The 25,367-nt window shown below is 45.3% G+C and overlaps 1 protein-coding gene across 1 annotated transcript in view; it reads right to left on the bottom strand.

Annotated features, from left to right (window-relative positions):
- The window catches only part of LOC133109391 (plexin-A2-like), a 66,450-nt gene extending 45,654 nt beyond the window's left edge, over window positions 1–20,796 (bottom strand). Inside the window, exons 1-4 of the mRNA XM_061218715.1 lie at window positions 20,740–20,796; window positions 18,926–18,970; window positions 11,445–12,530; window positions 10,113–10,295 (exon numbers count right to left, since the gene is read on the bottom strand). Of these exons, the coding sequence (XP_061074699.1) occupies window positions 10,113–10,295; window positions 11,445–12,530; window positions 18,926–18,970; window positions 20,740–20,796 (1,371 nt within the window). The remainder of the gene's footprint in view (window positions 1–10,112; window positions 10,296–11,444; window positions 12,531–18,925; window positions 18,971–20,739) is intronic.
- Between the last annotated feature and the right edge of the window lie 4,571 nt (window positions 20,797–25,367).

Genomic DNA, 25,367 nt, shown 5'->3' with positions numbered 1-25,367 from the left:
CTTCCCACTACATTACTTTACATATATTTAGCTGATGCCTTTATCCAAGGCAACTTACAGTTGATTAGACTAAGCAGGTTACAATCCCGGGCCTTTGCTCAAGAGCCCAACAGCTATGCGGATCTTATTGTGGCTACACCGAGACTTGAACCACCAACCTTCTGGGTCCCAGTCAAGGACCTTAACCACAAGGCTGTATGCTGCCCGGGACACTTCCCTTCAGCGAATGTCTGCTTTTGCAGTTAGTTTATTACCTGGACTGTAACCTGCTCAATCCTTTTTATTTGCTGTGATAGATCCCTTATTTCATTTCTGCTACATCCGTTCCTCCCCTACTTTACATCAGGGTGGCCAGTGGAGGATGGGCTCCCCCTCTATAATTGGGATCCTTCCTGTCGGGGAGTTTTTCTTGCCACTCTTCCTCTCTTTTCAGGGTTTATGCCTGCTTTTTTGCTCTTTTTTTTTTTTTTACAGTTTTCTGTAAAGAGTACTTTACAAATAATTAGCATTTGATTTGATGGTAACACTTCATAAGTACTACATAGCACATTCACAAGCACTTCATAAGCAAAAGTGCTTTTGTCAATAACCAAAATGACGAAGGAGTTTCTGTGACTTCCTGCACACAAGCTCACAAATCACAGTCCTGGAAACCCACGATAAGAGGCTGAAACGTGCTGCATCCACTGCAGGCTGTTATGGGAGAATAGCAGGGAATCATTGATCATGTGGCAACTTATGTACTATGCACTGGTATTCTCATACACGCATTAAAGACAAGTCATTGGGGCAATTCATTTGGCTCCAACACGCAACACAAAATGTAAACCATAGCATTAACATACAGTACACAAAGAGGACATACATTCAGCTCCAGCACGCAACAACAATATATGGAAATGAAGTAAAAGTATGACTGGGATATGCTTAATTTTGCTCAGCTTGAGAGAAGCTATTGCATCTGCATCAGTGTGCACCCATGCAGATCTGGCTGCCTTCATAAAGGCTCTATGCCGTCCCCTAGGGCCGCAATCTTCCCTGGGACACACAATTCAGGCTTAAAAACATATTTTTATTTTGAAAGACGATGTAATTTTGCAGTATACACATACACACTCACACACACACACACACACGCTCACACACACACACAGACACACACAGGGTCTCACACACACACACACACACACACACACACACATCTCGCACACACAAACAGACACACACACGTACACACAGACACAGTTATACACACACACACACACAGGATCACACACACACACTCACACACACATACACACACACACACAAATACATGCACAGACACACATACATCCATTGACGCACACACACACACACACACACACACACACATACACACTCACACACACACATACTCTCTCTCACATACACAGGGTCACACACACACATACATCCATAGACACACAGGGTCACACACACACACACATATACACAGGTTATGTAGGAAAGGAATGACGAACACATACGAAGATTGAGCACAAACACAAAGAGAAAACAAATTGCATTAAATACATGGAAATGTGCATATCATCTGAACAATGAATACATGAAATGGTAAAATAAAGCAGTTACATTGGAGAGAGCAGAATAAGGGAAGTTTCAGAGACATCTCTGTAAATGTATGTACTGTATGTACATATGCTGTGTATGTAGAAGGCATGGTACTGGATGCTCTGTGTGGAAGGCAGGGTACTGTATGTACGTATGCTGTGTGTAGAAGGCAGGGTACTGTATGTACGTATGCTGTGTGTGTAGAAGACATGGAGCTGTATGCTGTGTGTGTAGAAGGCATGGTACTGTATGCTCTGTGTGTAGAAGGCAGGGTCCTGTATGCTGTGTGTGTAGAAGGCAGGGTACTGTATGTACTGTGTGTAGAAGACATGGAGCTGTATGCTGTGTGTGTAGAAGGCATGGTACTGTATGCTATGTGTGTAGAAGGCAGGGTACTGTGTGTACGTATGCTGTGTGTGTAGAAGACAGAAGACTGTCTGTGTGTGTAGAAGACAGAAGACAGAAGACAGTGTAGCTACACGTTGGGCAAATAGAGACAGAAGGAGAGCATATGGAGAAGCTGATTAGAGCGCTGTGAAATCTGTAATCGACAGCGTGAAGGATTACGTGACTGGGAACACAAAACCAACGTGCTTTTACACGCACGTATGTCTCACGATCTGTGCTTCAGTCAGGTTTTTTATTCTGAGAGAGGCTCCTGTTCATGTGCAGTGCATTCTGACTGCAGAAGAATGGTCCATGAGCTCAGAGACCCCCTTCAAAATGGTGGCTGAGGAGAAACTAAATCCAACTGCATTTGCCTCTGCGGCACATAATAAAGCCGTGCTATTTGACAGAACATAAATAAGTAATGTCCTCTCGTAACACTCACAACACCCATGCACACAGTAAAACACACGCGCGCATGTGGACATACACCACACACACTGTAAACAGGTGCTACTTTTTAACAAATGTGTGAAAGTGCACCTTACTGCGTCTTTGGGAAAGTCTTCTGTGAAAAGCGCTATACAAATAAAATTGAATTGAATTGATGTACTTGCAGACACATGCTCACAAATTACATGCTGTACACTTAAATACTCATGCACATACCCATAAGTACAGTAAAATGCATGCACTGCACTGAATACACACACACACACATATATATATATATATACACTAGCACACACAAACACAACTTTAATACGTTTGACATTTTCGCTCTTTCTATCCATATGAGGTCATGTGTTTGGCTGGCTCCACGGTGGTGTTTCCAGTTTTCTATCCCAGTGGCTTCACACAATGAACAATTATCTAACCCCTCTGTCTGCCTGTGATTCTCACTCTGACTGCTGCACCATTAGAGTCAACACCAAATCTATAATTACTGCTGTTCTGTCATCTGAGTCTCAAATAATTACATTTGGATATAGTCCTACACACACACACACACACACACACACACATACACGCCCACATGTACAGTACACAAATACAGTATACACACACACACACATACACGCCCATGTGTACAGTACACAAATACAGCATACACACACATACACACACTCACACATACACATACACACGTGTACAGAACACAAATACAGTACACACACATACACGCCCATGTGTATCATACACAAATACAGTATACACAAACACACACACACACACATACACATACACACACATGTGTACAGTACACAAATACAGCATACACACACATATACACACTCACACATACACACGTATACAGAACACAAATACAGTACACACACATACACGCCCATGTGTATCGTACACAAATACAGTATACACAAACACACACACATATACACATACACACACATGTGTACAGTACACAAATAAAGTATACACTCACACACACATAGACGCCCATGTGTACAGTACACAAAATACAGTATACACACACACATACACGCACACACATAAATGCCCATGTGTAAAGTACACAAATACATTATACACGCACACACACACACAGATGCACACATACACATACACACACAAGCAAACCATACATAAACACAGCCACACAAACTCCCACAAACACAAAGCCAAAAACAGAAAGAACATATTAAAGGTCAGAAGCCAGAAGAAGCACTTCTGGTGACTGAATATCAAAACAAAAGGCCAATAGAGAATATTGTATGCAGTACATACTCTACACAAACAGAGTTACAATAAACAAATAATTATAATTCAGCTCTGTCTGAAACATGAATAAAATACTACAGTTCCAGTTGAACCGTTACATATGTGGAATAATAACTGCCCTGTCTGATAAATCTGCTTGGGTGATAATCAGGTTTCATGACACAGCCCAGCACTGGGTTGAGATGCTTTCAATTGAAACAATCTGGCTGATTTTCTGCATTGATGTTCTAATGATCCTGTCAGTTCTGCCTCAGTGATTCATTGTGAGATATTTTCAATGGCGAAAACATGGCGCTGGTGCACCCTGTTGAAAAAAACTGCTTAAGCTAGATTTTGAGACAGCTGGTAGCTGGTTGACCAGTTCAATACTCAACATGGTTTGACCAGCTCAACCTGTGTTTTGAAACAGCTGGTAGCTGCTAATTTCAAGATGGTCATAGCTGGATTTTACACCAGGGCAGTGTGATAATTAGGAAATGGGGCTGCAGGCTTGATTCCCAGGTACCACCCTGCTGTGGCACCACTGAGCAAGCCACCCACCCCAAATTGCTTAATTATATGACCAAGTATATGAACACTGACTTAGAATTCTTCAAAAAAGAAAGAACATTGCAAAAAGCCTACTCTTCAAAGGCTTAAATACCAATAATAATTTTTTATAATACCAACATTTCCTGCTGCTTTGAAGCGAGACATCTGAGGCTGCTCCTTTAAGAGCACAGTTATAAAGTGGTTCAGCCTGTTCTTCAGTCCCCACTGTCCGGCATCCCTGGCCCTGGTCTGCATGAATGGTCCAGACGTCAAACTGCTTCATTCAGGGACTGTTCGACTGGTCCAAAGCGAGCCAGTCAGCTTTGATGTCATTGAAACGCTCCGTTCACTTTGAGCTCAACTGTCCCCGCTGGCGGCCCGCTCTGAAAACGCTTGCGCCTTCAGCTGGATGGGGGGGGGGGGGGGGGGGGTCCACAAGCTAGCCGAAAACAACAGAATGTTTGTGAGCAGAATGCATAAAATGGCCTTAAACTAGCAGATGGCATCTGCTGCCTTCACACAAAACCAGAGACAGCGAGGACAGTTGCATTCCAGCTGAAGTAGGGTTCTCTGGGCCGAGCGCTAGCGGAGGTGACTGCGCCCCCTGCCTCTCACCTTCTACTTCTCTCAGGAAAGTAGTGTTTGTAAAAACCTCACAAACAAGATTTCAGCAGAGAGGAGAAGGAACGTGGGTAGATACAGAGAAGAGAGGGAGACTGAGACTGAGGGAGAGGTCATATCAATATTTGAAATGATTGGTATTAACTGAGCACTGGCCAGAGAAAGAGTGAGAAACAGAGAAGGAAAGAGATAATGGCTGAGAGAGAGAGAGAGAGAGAGAAGGGGGGTGGGTAGAGATATATACTGTACTGTAATTTCCCTTCATGGACAATGAAGATACCCACAAATCACCAAAATCACCAAAAGCCCAAAAAAAGATATAAAGAAAGAAAGAGGGGGCACTATAAAGAAACAGAGCAAAGTTCCAGGCCCAGGAGAACATAAGGGTCCTTTCAAGCCTGACCCAATTGTACTTGCGTCTTGAAAAGAGTGACTTTGAGAGAAGCACACAGTATGTGCTCCTTGCGTGTCCCTCTCATCCCCAGACCTAAAGCCCCATATTCCCGCTCCAGAAGGGCCCTCTGTGCTCATCAGAGCTGTTCTCTCAGAAAGAGCCGGAGAAAGATGTGACAGATGCAATCACCCTGAGACTCCTATTAGCCCAGTAACTGCTGAGGACTGAGGGTGCTGCCACCCACAAGATATTTACTTTCAACAGCAAACATTGGGCTTTCATTCAGTGCCAGTTATTCCCCCCATGTAATATTGGACATTTAGACTTTCTGCATGATACTACATAGCCGGCAGCAAATGTAAATTGCGTAAACTGCTTCTGGCAGATGCTTTTGTCCAAAGTGATCTCCAAGGCTGTTATGCCAAACAACGGCAAGAGCAAGTACCCAGGATGCCTACAGGCTCCAGATGAGAGTAGTCAGTAATACTGCATATTTATATTTCAAATTTCGGTACTGCTTTACTTGAACCTCTCACCATAAGGCTGACATAACACTGTCATACACATGACATAACACTGCCCTACACATGACATAACACTGCCCTACACATGACTGTCATACACATGTATTAACAGCTGTCGCAAGATGCCATAACAGATGTCATACTTTTATTGGTAAATTTTATGACAGTACCATAACATCATAACATTAGCTGATAAAAGCATTACAGTTTTATTTAATTTGACATCAACTGACATCATCTCTTATGCCATCTTGTGACAGCTGTTATGTCATGTGTATGACAGTGTTATGTCATGTGTATGACAGTGTTAGGTCAGCCTTATGGCAAGGGGGTCAAGTAAATTTCCAATAGGATTACGAAATATCAACTGTCATAACAGTGCCAAGCAGATCAGTCTCTGACAACACACAAGAAGCAGAAATATGAGTGCCCAAATATTGAACAAAAAACTCTTAGTACAAATCTTACATAAAATATGATAACTGAAAAATTATTATTTCCAAGCTTACAGTGGATTGGAGTGGTTAAAGATCATGGCCGAACAGCAGGCATTCTGGCACTGTACATAGCTATTTTAGTGGAGAATGAGTCAAAGGATTTACTGATGACTACTACTGGGAATCGAAGGCACAACAGAACACACAGTTTAGCGAAGGTGGCTTCTTTTACAGGAAGTTAACATGAAAGTAAATTGTATGACACAACATCGGTACATACAGTAAGTAAAATGTTGAAGAAGCGCACTCCTGATTAAACACATGCAGTGTCACTATGAGGCACAAATGCATTGCTTCAGGTACATAAATACGTTAAAAAGATGGATACTGGTAATTGGGCACACTGGTAATTGAGGTTAGAACTCAGGACGCACACACACACATTCCATATATACACACATATATACACCACACCTCACACACACATGTACGCACACACACACACACATACACGCATACACACACACAAAATACACACACATGCATTCACTCTTATGTAATGTACATCCTGATATCACTGGAAACCTGGATCATATTATAATCTTTGTTTTTTTTTTCCTTCCTTTCCAGTCAGTTTGGCCTGGGCACTGACTGCCTCCCCCTCCCACATAGACCAGGGCTGGGGCTTATTACCAAGCTCACCCCCCTCACCAATTCTCCCGCGTGAGGATGTCTATGCCACACAAACAGAGAGAGGAGGGGCTGTGCCAGAAATAGGGAGCGAGTTGTAGAGGGGGGAAAAGACAAAGGTCCCAGCCCCCCTCCAGTTCACAGGGCCTGGAGGTTGTGCCCAGCACAGATGGGTCTCGGCTGGTCTCCCCGGTCACTGCAGCCCACGCAGCTGAACACACACACAGCTGCTGATGCCATCTGGCCCCCTGTATGCCACACACACACCCTTCCCCTCTAAAAGGAGGAAGTCTTCCTCTATTCTGCTCTGCAAACCAGAAACAGCCCCCTCTCCCTCCCCCACCATGACACCGGGCGCAGAGCGTGTCACGGCCCAAACACACTGCAGTCATTGTTATCCGCAGGCCGCTGAGGTCTGAATGATTGTTTTACCGTTTGGCAAACAGACCCGATGCCCTTGGAGTCTTCCCTCACAGAGCCCCAATGCGTGGGACACAATCCCACACAGACCCTGTGCAGAATAGCAGGATGTGAGCTGGCCAAGGATTGGCTGAGCTGGTCTCCCACCAGCCAATCACATTCTCAGAAATAAAGTCATAGTGGAGGTACTTTTTTGTTCTTGGAGGATCACATTTCCCAAATGTACCATGTAAGTACAGTAATGTTCTATTTGGGTACAAATGAGTATGTTTTCCAAGCAAAATTAATCTTTTATTGCTGGCCAGGGTACCGCCCCAGTGACAAGCATTTGTATCTTTTTAGGCACTCTTTGTACCTGTGGAGTGGAGTGGAGAGTAGATTTTGCTCTGTAAAAGGAGCATGGCAGTTCTGGCTCCTCATGTATAAAATTGTAGAAATATATCAAATTAAGAGACCACCCCATATTCTTTTATGAAGATTCAGGGTTGGTTCACAAACATTGATTGCTCAACCCTTCCTAAGTGAAGAACTTGTTAATTTTTCTCATTTATTTATGGGTGTAAACTTTAACTGCATTATTATTAGATTATTTTATTATATTACATGACATCACTGTGCATTTTTAGCAGTTTGACCAATATTGTTGTTTTCTGCAAATCAATATTCTAAATGACAATATCTTTGTTTGAAATTAAAATCAAATGTGGTTTAAAGTTCATGAAAGAATAATTGTGAAACTGGAAATTTGATTTGGTCTCATCCTGGATTTGTTTTTTCTAGAAATATACAGCATATCATCACTCTTTTCATTATCACAGTTAAAATATAATGTACTTTCATCACATGGAATACATTTTTGAACTGTTAAGCTTGGACATGCACTAGTGCTCTTTGTGTTTAAGAGTTTGAAAATGACTTTCAGAACTGTGAGTGGAACGTTATCAGTGAGTTCAGGGAACACAGGCTCCCAGGGAGAATTATTCTCATAATTAATCTTAACGCTGGACAATACAGATGTATTTTTAATCTCTGTTAACCTAAAAATAACTTCTCCGGCAGAATCAAAGGGGCTTTGGACCTCCAAGAAATGAATGGAATGAGGCCAGGCTGTTGAGCCAACATGTTGTTTATAGACGAGCGCCATCGTGATACACATCATTCAGCCAGCAATCATGTTCAGAAAGCTTTCAATTTGTTCATTAGTATTTTCTTCTGTTTAACAGATAAGATCGTGCTCCAACCATGGCAAACGCAGCATTTCCTCACTTGAGATTCTAGAGTAAAAGGCTGTCCGTGTTTCCTCATATCTGTGTGCAGTCTGACGCACCGTGGCTCCACACAGGCAGCCACCAGCCAAGTGCCGGCAAATTGTTATTCATAATTTAACATTTATTTATACAGGGTAGGTTGACTGAGCACACACACACACACACTCATTTACAGCAACGCCCTGTCACAGTAATCCCCTCCCATCATTGGATTGTGGGAAGAAACCGAAGTACCCAGAGGAAACCCACACAGGCACAGGGAGAACATGCAAACTCTGTACAGAACATTTGGTCCCCCGGTCAGGATTCAAACCCAAGACCTACATTCTAACAGTGGCTGGCAGGGTTGTCTACTCTACGAGCCATTTTGCAGGAAACTGCTCATCAATAAACCAGAGAAATTTCGTCTGGTGAATTTTGAGTGGACGAAAAAGCTTGTTTGCACACCTGAGACACACTCCTGAGTTTATCCCTTCCAACTGGCTCCTTCCTCCCAGTCAAGTCCAGCCCACCCATCTTCCCATGGGTAAATTTAATAACATATAAGCAATATAACCTTACTGCAAGCTGTCACACGCCCATCGACAGCAAGCAAACTTCCTGTGTTATTTACTAGGTTGACTGAGCGTGTACGCATTTCAACAGCAATTCCCCTCCCCAAACTAGCTTTATCTGCATTTCTTTGGACTGTGGAAACAGTGTACCTAGAGAAAAACCCACTTGGACATGGAGGGAGAACATGGAAAACCCACAAAGGAAGGCTCCAGCTAGGATTCAACCCCAGTGCCTTAATGATTGCCTGATATCTCACTGTGCTGTTGATGAGTACAAGATGGCCAATGACTACACCTTTACAGGCGATCAAGTGTAGATTGCTCTCATCTCACCGCTTCTATCTAGGTGTCAATCTAGGAGAAATGACACTCTTCTGAAGATGCATGTAATAGCTCTGTCCCTAGCCTCTGTATTAAACACTTCAGTCAACTGGATCTGGGGGGGCTAACACATTTTGAGCCCCACCACGCCTGACCACCCCATCCTTGCACAATTACAGCATTCTTTCCTGAGGGCCCAAGTCAGTCACCACCTCAATACCCCCTCCCCCAGCCTTCCTCCCCCACCCTCATACATATAGCAACCCTGACTGGTTGTCAGGATGTTGAAAGTGATGTTCTGATTGGCTATTCTGGGAGATATATGGTTTGAAAAAAGATGATATGATCAGTGTAGGGTTTGAGAGAGATGGTCGAATTGGTGTAGGCTTTGAGAGAGATGCTCTGATTGGTGTAGGGTTTGATATAGATGCTCTGATTGGTGTCGCCTTTGAGAGATATGCACTGATTGGCTGATCTGGGGTGGCCTGCGAGAGATGCTCTGATTGGTGTAGGCCGTGAGAAACACATTCTGATTGGTGTAGGCCATGAGAGAGATGCTCTGATTAGCTGCTCTGGGGGTGTAGTCTTTGAGAGAGACTCTGTGATTGGGGTAGGTTTTGAGGCAGACTCACCTTCTTCAGCCGGCCGCTCCTGGTCCCCAGAAAGGCCACACAGCGGCCGGAGTGAACGTAGGAGGCCACAGCGCTCAGTCGATCCCTGGACTCGGTGTACAGAACCAGGCCGCTCACCAGCTGGCTGCCTCCCAGGGGCTGGTTAATGTCCAGCCCACAAAATGAGTCATCGATGGGGACAGGCTGGGGAACAGGAGGGGTGTCAGTCAGTAAACCCATTCAGAGAGGGAGAGAGAGAGAGAGAGATAGAGAGAGAGAGAGAGAGAGAGAGAGAGAGAGAGAGAGGGAGGAAGGGGATGCCAGTATAAAGGATCAGAGAGAATCTGGGGCCTCAGGTGTTGAAGTGGGCATCAAAAGCCCATATAAAAGCCAACAAAACAGCATCCTTACAGCTGGCTAATGGCTAATGCTGCTGCATGCTAGCCCATGACTGACAGGCACACTTGTTGGGGAATCAAAGGGTTATCCACCCTTTTTGACCACTGGAGGCCAACCTCATCAGCTACTCTGCCAGCAAGAGGGGAGAGAGAGACATCCCCTTTCTCATCTCTGCCATTAGAAAAGAATATACAAAGATTTGGCGTTCATGTATTTATTTCTGTGGAATTTAGGGAGTTATGATTCAGTTAGAACTGAAATTGTTTTTTTGTACTTTGTAATTTTTTGTATTATCTCTGTCTCTTTGTCTCTCCGTCTGTCTCTCTGTATCTCTCTCTCTGTCATAGACACCTCAGACTCACCTCCTGCCAGTGCTGAACTCTCTCACTCTATTAAAGGGATAGCCCTCTGGGGGATAGCACAAAGGCAGAACTGATCTCAGAGGGGAAGTCATTAAATAAAGTCACATACACAAACATACACAAACACACACACACACACAAGCACACGCAGAAAAACAAACACACACACACACACATGCACATGCACACACACACACACACACACACACACACACACACAGGAGTATGTTAACACGCTGTCTCCTGGTAGACCAGTTTATGAAAGAACACACTGTAGAGGGATGTGATTACTTTAGGGATGACCCCAACCCCCCCCCCCCTTGAAACTGAATTTATATTTATATTTATATTTATATGTGTGTCTCAAAAGTCCCAAAGCTGTGTCATACATTTTCTACCATCTTTAAATGAGTAAACATTGGCAATACTTTGTCTCATTTTGCAAAAGAGAAATAAGAAATAAGACTAAGATACTTGTTGAGACTGACTTATATTTTAGTTTTTGCAGTGTACCTCAGCCAGCTCTCTCAGTGATGTAGGGGTCTGAGTGTCTTTGTGTGTGTTCGGGGATGTGATTCTGGGGGGGGTTTACCGCTTTGGTGCAGTGCACGTCCTTTCCCAGCAGCCAGTGCAGCTCCAGATTGCCCTCCCCCTGGTAGCAGGACCTCAGCCTCTCCCGCACGCGGGCGTTGATCTCACGCACGCTAAACGCACACAGCGCCGAGTCGTCCGGGGGGCGGTGGTACCGCTTCTGGCCTTTGGAGAACACGGCGAAGAGGACGTCGTCCTGGGCGCTAACGTTGAGCGCCGCGGCGAGCTCGTGCCCGGGTTTGCCCAGGTACGCAGCCTGCAGGAGCCGGTACTCCACCCCTCGACGGGAGCAGCCCAGCGGCAGAGACGCGTAGGAGTGGAACTTGTTGTCGCCCTTGCAGAGGCGGACGATTCGAGAGGTGTAGAAGAGGTCCGTAGCGCCCCCCTCGGTCCCCCCCGCCCCGCTCTCCGCCGTCTCCGGCTGCACCGTCAGGAAGTAGACGAAGGCTCCGCTGGCGAAGCCGTAGACATAGTAGATGTCGAAGCGCGGCACGAGCGCAAGCGTGTCGGATGGGATCTTCACCAGCGAGGAGACGAAGTCGCTGTGCATCTCGTAGTCCAGCATGGAGGAGGCCTCGGGGTCGCGGGGCAGCTTTCTGCTCGACAGCGTGGGGAAGTAGTCCTGTTTACCCCCCACCGCCGTGCCCACAAAGAGCGTGGCGTCCTGGCCGAACCGAGGCACGATGACCCCGAACATGGTGCCCGTCCGGTCCACGCTGGACAGGTAGTGCTCCTTGCGGTGGGACGGTTCGGCGAGCGTGAAGAGGTCCTCCAGGCGAAGCAGTCTGCAGACGCCCTGGTGCAGGCTCCCGCAGGCCAGCAGGCGGCTCTGCCCATAATCGATGAGCAGCATCTTGTTGACGTTGTTGGTTGGGGCCAGGGGCTCGGAGCAGGGCTGCACCGTCTGCGGGGGGTAGCACCCCTTGTTGTCCGCCTCGGGACCTGTGTCGTGGGACACCAGCAGCGACAGGTTCCCCGAGAGTTTGTAGACGCGGTTGACTGCTCCGATGTAGACCACGCCCGAGGAACGGTGGACGGTCAGGTGGTTGAAAGGCCAGTCCTGACGCTCCGGCCGGAAGCTGGTGAAGGAATTCCCGGCGACCGCACACGGGAAGAGAGAGGCCAGGAAGCACAGCCAACAGGCCAGGAGGCGGTAGTGTCCCCGGCGGGAGGGAAATAAACCCAGGCAGAAATCAGGCTGGCCTGCCATACTGCCAGAGAAGGAGCTTGATGAGGGTTAGCGGGAAGAGACAGGGTTCTGCTCTGCTCTCAACAGCCTTTCACACAGCCTTCACATGCCACTGAAAGAGAGACACAGGGGGAAGTGGAGTCAGCATCTATTGTCAGTAAGACAGAAATTACAGAAGTACAGCTTCTTTATTTAAACAGTTGGCAGCTGGTTGACTAAGACCAGTACTAGCTGGTTAACCAGCTCCTGTCCAACTAGACCAGCTTCATGACCAGCTTGACCTGCTCAATTATCAAGCTGGATTTTACAGCAGGGTTTCCAAAAGTTGAAATATGGTGTTCACATAAAGCCAAAAAACTAAAAGAAAAAGAAACAGAAGAAACAGTACAAAAACTGCTTTACCTATAGCTTCCCATAGCTTCTTAGTCCTCTACTGGTATGTAAGGTGGGCCTCGACAGGTACAGTAAGCATATACATTTGTTTACAGGTAACAAGAAATCACCGACGTAGAATAGATACCTATGCAAGGCAGGTAAAGAGATGCATATTAAGTTAAATTGACTTTGGGACAGATTAAGCCGAGTCCAAGAGTAAATTCAATTTTGAATGGAGGTCATCCATACATTTACATTTACATTTACATTTTTGTCATTTGGCAGACGCTTTTAATCCAAAGCGACTTACAAGTGCATAGGTTCTACCACAAGTCAAAACATCACAGCCAAAACTAGGAAAATACATTTTTTGGGGGGGGGGTTAGACAAGGATTCAGAAAGGGGGGGGGGGGGGGCAGGGGAAATCAGGAGGGAGGACTAAGGTACAGTTTGAAAAGGTGTGTTTTGAGTCTGCGTCGAAATAGGGGGAGGGATTCTGCTGTCCTGACAGTGGCAGGCAAGTCATTCCACCACTGAGGAACCAGAACGGAAAACAGGCGTGAACGTGCAGCTCGACCGCCAGGTGCACGTAGAGAGGGAACCATAAGGCGACCAGAGCTGGCAGACCGGAGTGGTCTAGCTGGGGAGTAGGGAGTGATCAGGGATTGTATGTAAGGTGGGGCAGTCCCCTTAGCAGCCTGAAATGCCAACACTAGGGCCTTGAATCGGATGCGTGCGGCAATAGGAAGCCAGTGGAGGCCAATGAGAAGCGGGGGGACATGAGCCGACCTGGGCTGACTGGTGATCAGGCGGGCTGCAGCATTCTGGACCAGCTGGAGGGGCTTGATGGCGCACGCTGGGAGACCGGCTAGGAGGGAGTTGCAGTAATCCAGGCGGGAAATGACGAGCGCCTGGACTAGGAGCTGGGTAGCCTTCTCCGTCAGGAGATGACGGATACTATATATTATACAGAAAGAACCTGCAGGTTCTGGCAGTGAAGGATACTTCTGGAGTCAGGGTGAGGCAGTTATCAAGAGTCACCCCAAGATTCTTTGCTGTACGGGAGGAGGAAACTACAAAGTCCTCAACAGTCAGTGAGAGGTCAATTGATGGAGAGGACTTAGCAGGGATGTAGAGAAGCTCAGTTTTGGCAAGGTTGAGCTTCAGGTGGTGGGAAGTCATCCACGCAGAGATATCAGCCAAGCAGGCAGAGATCTGTGTGGTGACTTGGGGGGGAAGGAAATGAAGAGTTGGGTGTCATCAGCGTAAGAATGATAAGAAAACTCAATTTAGTGGAGGAATAGTCTTCATCTTTGTAACCTTTGTAAAATAATTTCAATATTAAATCTAACAACATGGCTCCAATGCAGTCTTTAGACAAGACGCATCAAGGTGGCAGTGCAGCATAGAATAGGTTTTGCAGTTTCAACCCCACGGAGGGACACTGCCATTGAGCATAGCATTAAAGCGAACTGATTGCCAATATCCAGCTGTTTAAGTGGACTGATTGCATGCAGAAAGAATGCAAGCTGAGCAAGTAATTCTGGACAATTCTGGCTACATGCCGAAAATGAAAACTGAACCCAACAACCCCCATAAAGTATAACTCCAAATGGCAGCCTGTGTACAAGGTACATGACTGGAACCCGGAAGGTTGGTGGTTCAAGCCCCGGTGTAGCCACGATAAGATCCGCGCAGCTGTTGTACTGGTGGAGCCCCTCCCCTCCCCTCTCCTCCTCAGCCAATGGTGAGGGAGGGGAGCTGGACGCCAGCAGAAACAATGGGAGGAAATTCTGAGCTTACTTATCACGGTCCTGCAAAGGGGAAGCCAGACAGAACTAATCAATGCAGGAACAAAAAGCCTTGTGGCTTCAGGACTCCAAGGGAGGTCAGTATCTCTCCCATACAGAGGAACAGGGTTGGATCTTATCACTGGAACTAAGTGACAGCAGACGGTCACTGTGTGCTTTAGCATGCTCTATCTCACTGATTATATGGAGCCGGAGTCTATTGATTGTGTTCGATGTATTTGGGCCAATCCCAGAGGAATTCATATCCTCCAGTATGGTAGTCATTAGTGAGTGAATATGCTTTTCATTAGCGTTTATGGAGTCCTCCCACAGAGAGCATGACCCACAGTCACAATACCGCCGCTATTTGAAAACTGTACACTGATTCACCTTCCAGCAACTAGCAGCATGCCAGTTCACATATAAAAGAATGTCATGAGAACAGTGTTTCAGAAATATCTGAGTGTATAGATTACCAAAGAATAATGGGAGATTGGATTGGGAGCGGGATGCTCCAAAAAATATACTGAATACCATCACTGTCATGCAAACTTCTTATCTCCAAAAGAAATAACAGAAAAAACTGCTAATATTTTCTATCATTTACCATTTGGGGTTTTGAACAAACTTTTCTACTTGTTTAGTTATGAAACTCTGACAATGCCTAGAGCTGGATGATAACTTTTCAGTGTTTTACCAAAATGACAAAAAATGGAGAATGGAGACGGTTTTTGCACAACGCTGATGAAAAATATAATTGTTTATAACATTGCACTGGGTGCTGGCTCTTTGTGGTGAAGTTCGTATCAGGAAATGATTTATTATCCTGCCTTCCTTTTCTCCCTCCTGCTGAGTTTCTCTCCCTCTCTTTCTCTTTCTCTGTGCCTGTCAGTCATTCTCTCTCTTCGTTTCTCTCACTGCTGTCAGTCGGGTATGATGAAAACCCGTCTGAAAGAAAAGGCGTCAGAGTGAGAAGTTTACTGAGGCTTGGTGTGCGCTCCTCTCTTTCCTCTCTTTAACTTAGAGCACTCGCGCGTTCCTCTTACACAGCACAACAAGAACATTGGTGGGTCTTCAGCATGGTGAAATTTTAGAAACACATCTTCCCTGGTATAGCATCTGTCTAAATGCCACTGCACTTATGGCAGTGGGATAATAATGCCCAAGGATGGCATCTCTGTGAGCCAGTGGTCAGCCAGTCACTGTGACCTAGGGGCCAGCCAATCACTATAAGCCAGAGGCCAGCCAATCACTGTGACCTAGGGGCCAGCCAATCACTATAAGCCAGGGGCCAGCCAATCACTGTGACCTAGGGGCCAGCCAATCACTGAAGGGAGTCAGCTGTGAACATTCCCAGGCCAGAACAATTCAGAGAAGAGGACAGGCTCACTAAGCCTCAGACTGCTGTGTAATCGGCAGTGTTTATACACAACTGAGCAAAACCGCAAACTCCAACACATCTGTTATTATGCCACAATACAACGTTTATTTCTGCTTGATCTCTGTGTTAGACAAGCAAGCCTGTGTCAGGCTCTTATCCCACTTTTACCACACCACCAACACTATATTTATTTATGCATTTATTAATCTGTTTAAGTATTTATTTATTTTAATTCCAAGTTGATTGGTCCAAAACAGAAGGATTAATTTCCTTATCAAAAAGGAATTTTCTTGAAAATCATCAAAATGAAGCAAACACAACACATTCTGAAAATCATCTTCTGCAAGAGCAAGAAATGGATAGCTTGTGCCTTATAGTCCATGTATTACTTGTGTTATAAATTATCCTCTATAAACACATCGGTAAAAAACGATCAGGAAAGTGGCTCAATCACCTCGTTTCTTTACAGAGATGATCTGAGATATTAAAAACCCAGTCACGGTGGAGTGATATTTATGGTGTCTGGTGTCTGAGTGACACCGCGGTAATAACTTGTTCAAGCCACAAGCCTTTGCTCAGAGAACGATTATGGCTTTTAATGAACCTATTTATTAAACCGAAGAAAAATCTCCCATTTCTAACTTCCTATTGTGTTCCCTTGTTTCTGAGTGCCTTGGGGCTGCTATGAAAAAATGATGAGGAAAAAAACATATTAACCATTCAATTTTAAAGACAATTCCCTTTGAAAAATGCATGTAGGCAAATACAGAAAGCTGTACATTGTAACACATTCATTTAGGCTAATCTAATAATATGCAACTGCATTATTAAATTTAAAAAGTTTGGAAGCGATACTGTTACACAACAGAAATGAATGCAGCGGAATACAAGGCCAAAGGCTACTGTATGTTAGCCTGGGAACACCAGATGCATTATTGTTATTAGCTTCCTTAATAGACGCTCATATCCGTGCCTTTGCTTACAGCTCACACTTTTACAAATTATCCATTCAAACAGCTTGATGTTTCCTGAAGTACTTAAGACAAAGCACTCTTCTTGCTTAACCCTTTAAAGAGGAGGTTTCCCGGAATTCTTTTTTTAAAAGTCAGTGTTCTAGAACTCAACCGATCTCAATTTAATAAGTACATTGGCATTGTTACATTAGCACTACAACTTATCAAAGGTTTGTGAAATCACACCTTAAAGGGTTAAAGAAAACATCACAATGTCACCTTACAGGACCCGGTAGACAAAGCGGCATAATATAATTTCACAGCTCAACAGTGAACAGGAGGAAGGGTGCTGTTTATGAATGAAGAGAGAGGAGATAAAGCATTAGGAGGGTGGTAAAATAAACAAAAAGAAAGATATGCCTTCCTATATGCAGAATAAAGTAGAACAACAATGGCATGGCAGCGCCACTGCCACTGCCAAACAGCAGCCTTCCGAGCCCAAAGCCCTGAGATAATCTGCCCTTTTCAGGACAATCAAAGTCCACCAGTCACACACAATAATTTTAGTCGCATCACTTTGACTGCCAACACCAGTGGTCTCAGTAGGACAGTAGAGCAGGCACGGAGCTCCCCGTAGCTGGTCTGCCTTGTCCATGTTTCCTGAGCCCACAGTTTCAGCACACAGTCACAAAATAATCCCACACTCACGATAAGCACATGTTCCATCTGCAGAAGCACACTGGCTCCACTGGAGGACCCTTTTGTTGTCTGGGACAAAGCCTGAGGAAGAGTTGGCACAGCCACCACGCCCCTCAGCAATGCACTTCACCTAAAGTGCTTCAGTAAAGTATCTAGCCATGTAAACAAATTGCATGTAGAAAAAAAAAAAGCAAGCTAAGTAAGTTTGAAATGTCTAAACATAAATGTACAGTATACTGCCATTGTTTATGGAAGGAGCAGGGTGAGATGCTGACAACACGTGACCAGGCTGGACCCCCCCTTCATACCATGCCCCCCCCCCCTCTTAGTCCTATATACTGCAGCAATAATTCACCCCCCTATCTGGACCCCTGCCACTGCTGCTCTTCATGAGTCAGTGCAAGGACACTCTCTCCATCAATCCACACAGGTCCTTACAGCAGGCTGCCTGGTGAGCATGGACTGTGTAAAAGGCACTGTATCAGGGAGGAACTGATGGGGAGAAATAAATGTATTTTAACCGTTTGAAAAAGTGCATTTTTTCAAACGGTTATGCATTTTTGGAATGTTTTTTTTTCCAATAATTCTAAACCAGTGTTCTAGAACTCTGCTGCTTTCCATTACCAGTAGTGATTGTGACATCAGTATTATAATGCTCAGTTAAGAACATTCTAATCGCCTATGGATAAGAATGTTAATTCGTATTGACTGATTGATTCTAATCACTTGCCGATCTTACACCTTAAAGGGTTAATTTGCTCCATTTCAGTAGCTGTACACAGGAGCACACATTAGAAGATTGGTAGACTGGGGGAACGCCACAGGAAACACCTGAATGTAAATCACATACGTAATAGGGAAACTGAAACAATTTATTGTTAGGAATATTTATTGTGTGAATAAAAGTTTTTTTGTTGTTGTGGAGATTAAGGGCCCTTTGGGAAGCAATACAAAGGCCAATATCCAAGTGACTACTCTGCTTGCAATGCTAGTAGGTCACCTCTCCGAGCTGAGCCAATCAGAGCCGACCACTATGGAAAGGCAAGCCATTCACAAGGCTTCATGGCTCCTCACTCTCCCCGCTGCTAGCCTTCACTCTGGGAGACCAGTTGTTCCAAAGATAAACACCTGCACTTCACTCTATGTGATTAACTCCTTCATACAAACAGATATAAAGGCTAATTCAATACATTCAAGCAAAGGCATATACATTAGCAAAGGGACAATTGGATTTGGGAGTGAGCCAGTCCGTAGACCTTGGCATCTTGGTAAATGCATCAAGGCACTTGCTGGATTTGTGTCTTGCTGTACACAGCAGAAGATAGATCCAGGTCTAAAGCAGGAGAAGAGGAGAAAAATCTGAAACCCACTAAAACACACGAGGCTCCACACATACTGTACTGACACTGAGATCCCCAGACAGTGGAGTGCAAAGTGAACAAGGGCAGACAGTCTTTACTCAAAATGATGTTTGAATTACTGTCTGGAAAATCAGAGGAACTGTTGTAGAACGAGTGCACTGTAATAATTCCCCCGTGATTATTTTTCATCCCATCAGAGGAGACTAAAGGTGTAGGAGACTCCATTCCTTTTGCGGAGAGGGACTCATGGTTCTGGATTTATGTGCGAGACAGAGAAAGAGAGAGCGAGAGAGGGGTGAGAGAGAAGAAGAGAGAGAGACGGGGGGAGGAAGAGAGAGATGGAGAGAGGGAGGGGGAGAGAGGAAGGTAGGAGGGGGATTGAGAGTGTGGAACAGAGAGTGATTTTGACTTTTAATGTTCCTATATTGAACACACAAAAAGCTCCAGCATTAGATAAAGACCAACATTTTCACTTTCAAACAGCTTTCTAACTCCCCTCAGACCTCAAACATTAAAATAACAAAGGATGAAACCAAACACAAGCAAGAGAGAATTACATTTTGAAATGAAAAACGTTTACAATCAGAGTGGAAGGAATGGGAGAATGAAAGCAGGAAAGCGGAGAGGGACGAACACTCCGTAGCCCACAGGGTAAACACTGAGGTGTGCAGCAGAGACACTCTCTACACCCAAACCTACACCTGCTTAACCCACAATGATCTGTGCCTGCATCCACCATCAATCTGTCAGCCTGTGAGGCAAGTCTGCTCCTGCTGCCCTGTTATTCATAACTGTGTCTGTCCAAGCGTGGAGAAAGACATTAAAATGTGTTTTATTGTGTGGCACAAAATTACCATTCATACCATTTTTTCCCATTTAATGCCCACTAACTCACTTCTATATTTACAGAACTGTCATTAATCCCTGCAGAAAAAAACAGCTCATGCTAGGTTTTGAAAGAGCTGGTAGCTGGTATTTCAAGCTGGCCATAGCTGAATTTTACACCAGGGATGGGCTTAATTTGCATAGCCCATGGCCAACAGGAAGGCTCCAATTATTATGAAATATATATTATTTAGGGCGGTCAGGGGCCCCTGAAATCTAGTCTTGCTTCAGGCCCCTCACAGGCTAATGTAGGGCCTGCACTGCATCTTGTGCTTAGAGGTCATACGGACTGTACGCCACTCAAAATGGCCGCCTGTCTGAATGACACTCTACCTCCTTTCCATGAATGTCATGCGTTCTGTAAATCATTCCCCAGCTAACCAACTATAAATCTGTATGTGTGTGTATGTGTGTGTAGCACACTGCAGAGCAATACAGAAGAAAGGAACAGGACAGCGTTGAACGGAATTTTATGAATTTTTATTTCTGAAGCAACGCGGACAAAAAAAACATGATATAAAAGCTGTGAGTTTTCCATTAATGTTTGTTCAGACACAAAACCCCGCCGTTCCCAATCTTCCAAAAATAACGGAGGGGGGAGCTGCATCACTCCCATCCTGCAGCCGAAAAATCATTTAAAAGCCGGAAAAAATCATCTTTCACGCAGCCGTCCCAGCGGATCGTGTCCCGATGATGAACCGCGGTTCTCCTGACCGCCATGACGGAACGTTCTCATGCAGCGAATCGGATTTGAAACTGCCAGCCAGCAGAGGTCTGCAAATTTCAGCTGTGCGAAGAAATATCAGCTTCTTATTGGCCCGCCGAGAGCGGGAGCGACAGAGCCCATTGTTCTTTTTACGATTCATCGGACGCCCGACAGTATGACAATTACCCGCGCGCGTCACTTTGTCCGCCGTCGTCCAATCATACGCGCTCCTCCAGCTCTACGGTGAGGTGGCTGAGAGTGAACGTTCATCCCCCCTCTCTGACACAAGATGAATCCGCGAGGAAATTAAAATAAGTGTCATTTTCAAGAGGAGATGAAAGAATAAGAAGAAGAAGCCACAGAAGGGTTTCCAGGAGTTCAAACGTGCAGATAAATGTTGTTGAGTGGGGTCGCCCCAGTAACCACCCGTCAGCCTGAAGCCTGTCACGCAGAGAAGAGTAAGAGTAATCACTCAACACTTCCTGCCCTGCTCTTCCTGCACCATCTTTACTCGTGTGCTTTTTGCGGAAAATGCACCAAGCAGAAAACACAAAAATGACAATTTATCTGAATTTAATTTAATTTAATTAGGGCATGAGGGCTGCCTTGAATCACATCGGTTTTTCTGCACCTGTCAACAGAAAGCACACTGTAGCCCTTACAGAATCTCCGATCCCGTTATTTACTAAAGAGTTGGCTGGAATGCATAGACAGATGCTGGCTGAAGCAAAGATTTACGCCGCTCTACGAACTGCAATCTACTGTCAGAACGCTTCCATTTAATATACATATATTAGGTGTTTGGAATGCCTGGTCATAAACATAAGCTGGCTCAATGGGAGGGCACACTCCAGCACTAAGCCCCTGCAGCCAGAGGCCTCTCATCCAGCTCCCCTGTCCCGCTGGGCTCCTGGGCTTCTGCACTAGAGCACCGAACAGTACTTTTATTAGAGAGAGAGAGAGAGAGAGAGAGAGAGAGGGAGGGAGGGAGAGAGCAAGAGAGAGCATGAAAGTCAGAGAGAGGGAGAGAGAGGGAGAGCGAGAGAGAGAGAGAGAGAGGGAGGGAGAGAGCAGGAGAGAGCATGAAAGTGAGAGTGAGAGAGAGAGAGAGAGAGACAATAGGAGTGAAGCACCCAGAGCAGGTTTTGGGTTAAAGTCCTTGCTCAAGGGTTCAACAGCAGGGTTCTTTTTTTCATTCAGGGACCCAACTTCCCGAAGCATCCCTATGTGCCGACAGGGGCTGGAACCAGTAGCTCTTCAGTCAGCAGTTGAACACCCTACCGCTAGTCTACCTGCCATACCCTGCCGTACTTTGGTGGGTGGTGAAGGACAGGAATGGTGAAATCACGGCCCTGTTGTGTGCCAATGAAATCACAGTCCGCTCTCCCTTTACCTGGGAGTCAGGTGTGAAGACAGTCTGGAAAATCAGCAGCACCAATTGTTCAGTTAATTACCCCAGAGAAAAGAAAAGCAGGACTGCATTTGACAATCCCTGTCATAGGGAGACAGTGCCTACACCATTATTAGCAGTGGACCGCCACGTACAGCATGACGACAGTCAAACAATCCAGCTCAGGAAACGCAGGCGCATGAAGAATGGGCATTCAACACAACCTTCCCCCCGTCACTCCTAACACTGCAAAAACAGGACGCTGGGCAAAGAAAAAAATCCTCCATTTATTGTTTTTCCCCGGCAGCTAGAACCAACACTTGTCAACACCTTTTAAAAGCACTGACGGGAAAAATGCTGTGCCCTACCCCCATTTCACTCCACACATTCACACCAAGATATTGACCCTGTGGAACCAAACACCAGGTTCCCCCACATCGCTGCCAATAAACCCCCTCCAACAGCCGCTTTTCTGCTTTTATACCAGTCTTCCCCATCTGTGTCTCTCTCTTTTCTTAGTCTTCCTTTGTCCTTCATTACTCTCCTCTAGCCTTTATTATGACCTTTAGATGCCAAATTAAAATGCAAATTACAGAAACCTCAGTGTCTACCTATATATATCCCACAATGAAAATTTCCACCCCAGATATTTGTAACAGGAGGCTTATCGTGCAGTGTTAGAGAACGGAAAACCCTCATCAGCTCTTCCCATCTTCCTCCCTCCCTCCTCTTCCTCAGGCTGTAGCTCAAGCTTCTCGTCTGACGACATTCGATCAACATCTCTGTGAATCACACAGGGCCAGAGCTGACTGCAGGGCGGCATGTCCTGTGCTGAGTGCAGGGCACACAGTGGGGGCAAATGGCTCAGATACTCTGACCCACAAGGCAGAGTAACAGAGACACTCTGACCCACAAGGCAGAGTAACACAGACACTCTGACCCACAAAGCAGAATAACAGAGACACTCTGACCCACAAGGCAGAGTAACAGAGACACTCTGACCCACAAAGCAGAATAACAGAGACACTGACCAACAGGGCAGAGTAACACAGATACTCTGACCGACAAGGCAGTTTCCATACTGAGGAAATGTAAGCTGACCCCCATTGAAACCACATGCTGATCATGGACTGTGCGATATTTGAGCGGTCTGGGTTTGGGGTGAGAACTTTATTTAGGTACAGTACCAAAATTGCAAAACATAATGTGTGATTTTCAATCCGAAAAGCAGACTGAGCAACATACATGCAATCCTTTGTTTAAATGCTTCACACCCACATATACAGTAAACTGTAAACTTCAGCTGGCATGATAACAATACCTACAGTACCTACAGCTACAGCTAAAATGGATGCTTTGACAGCTCCCTGATGAACAAACATCAGCTGAGCTAATATAGATGGCTAGTAGTTTTGCTAGCCAAGGACGTCTTTTCTGCAATTTTCATTTTTTGAAACTCACAAGTCTTTTCTTGAGGGATGGGTTATAATAATGTGTTCCTTCATGCACAACATTCAATTTTCAATATTCAAAGTTTTCCCAGGCTGTCTGGTAGCATCGGAGCACACCAGAGCATGGGGCAGCATAACTCTGCATTCTGTCAGCTCATTTTACTGTTGCTATTTATGGAGAACAAACTGCAAAACCTGTGGAAAAACTAAAAACTGAGGGAAAAAAATAAAATATATAAATAAAGAAAATCACAGCAGTCTAAGACGTCCTCCTTTTTAGACACTTAAACTGGCCATATGAGGCTTCACCTCAAGAGAACTCTGGAGGAAAAAAACCCCTGAACCTTCCCTTTTGCCAGCTGGAAGGTCTGATAGTGAACACATGCTGCCCCACTCCAAAAAACACAAACCCGTTCCCGCAGACAGGCCTATCCGTGCACAAACAGCCATCAGTCCCCTGGAACAATTCATTCTGCCTCCACTGTGTCTGAACCCTTTGGAAATATGCAGGCTAAACCCAATGGCAGGAGAAAGTTTGCGTGTTTTCACAAGAAAGAGTTCCCAGCCCTGCCTAATCTCTCTCTCCTTTAAGGGTTTCCAACAAACTTGCCGTAATAGCATGCTGCTGACAGTGTGTTCCGGTTTGCAGCTTGTCATTCCTGCAGCTTGTCATTTCCGTCACAACTTACAAGACCATCCAGCATTTTGAAGCTGGACTAGAATAGTTGGATACGAGACACTCTGTGCTAATCCAAATCACGAGAAGAAGGTGAGCTAGAAGACTAAACCATTCTTGAATAATTTAAGCACAATATATTTCTAAACAATTTTAGCATTTAAAAAAAAAAGGCTACGTGGCATGTGCTAAAGTTCCAGCTTTTTAGTCACTATATAATACTGGTGGTGTATTTTTTGCAGTGTAACCACTGTTTTTAGTCTTGTAATGAGATTTAAAATCTTATGTTTATCAGCATGTTCATTAACAAGTTATTTTGCTTGACAAGTGAAATTGTTTTACCCCACTGGCAAGTCTTCAAATGCGCCAACTCAACTCAATAAACTATGTAACCTGATTATCTGATTCAGAAATACAGTAATAAAAATAAGACTATAATCTAATAAGTCATTTTAAGTCTAAATATAAGACTTTTTGGGGGTTTTTTTTGCTGGGAATGAGTGCAGGTATTCAGCCCTCCGGGCGTGGCTGATCATCTCCGTCTCTTATCTCCCACAGTGAAACCCGTGTCCTTATCCTCCCCGGTGGAGAGAATTGAGCGTCCTTATCTCCAGGTCTTTTACCTGCACGAGCCGCCATCTCTCGCAGCTTCGGAGGGAAACGGGAGCCATCATCGCACAGATAAGAGGCACAGCGAGGACAGAGACGGCTCAGACATGCAGACGCGCACGCGCGCTTCGATGCGCGTTCTCCACGGTGATTCATACCTCAGAGCCAGCCGTTCCAGCCTCCCCGCAGCCCCTCTGAGAGCGCTCGGCAGATATACACTGAAAGCCGTATTGATTTGCACACCCACTGTCAGCTAGCACCCCCCGCCCCCTCCCCTGCAGAGCTCATACAGATACAGCCCTCAAATGCCAGCCTCTAGCTATTGAAGCCTATGGATGTTCAAGCATGTACAGTAAATTTACATTACAGTTACTACAGCTGATGCCTTTATCCGAAATGACTTACAGTCGATTAGACTATCCCCCCTGGACCAATGTGGGGTTGGGGGTCTTGCTCAAG

The sequence above is a fragment of the Conger conger genome, chromosome 14 (assembly GCF_963514075.1).
Source record: "Conger conger chromosome 14, fConCon1.1, whole genome shotgun sequence".
Taxonomy (NCBI): Eukaryota; Metazoa; Chordata; class Actinopteri; order Anguilliformes; family Congridae; genus Conger; species Conger conger.
The sequence above is the reverse complement of the archived record's forward strand: the minus strand, read 5'-3'. Positions and strand labels throughout refer to the sequence as shown.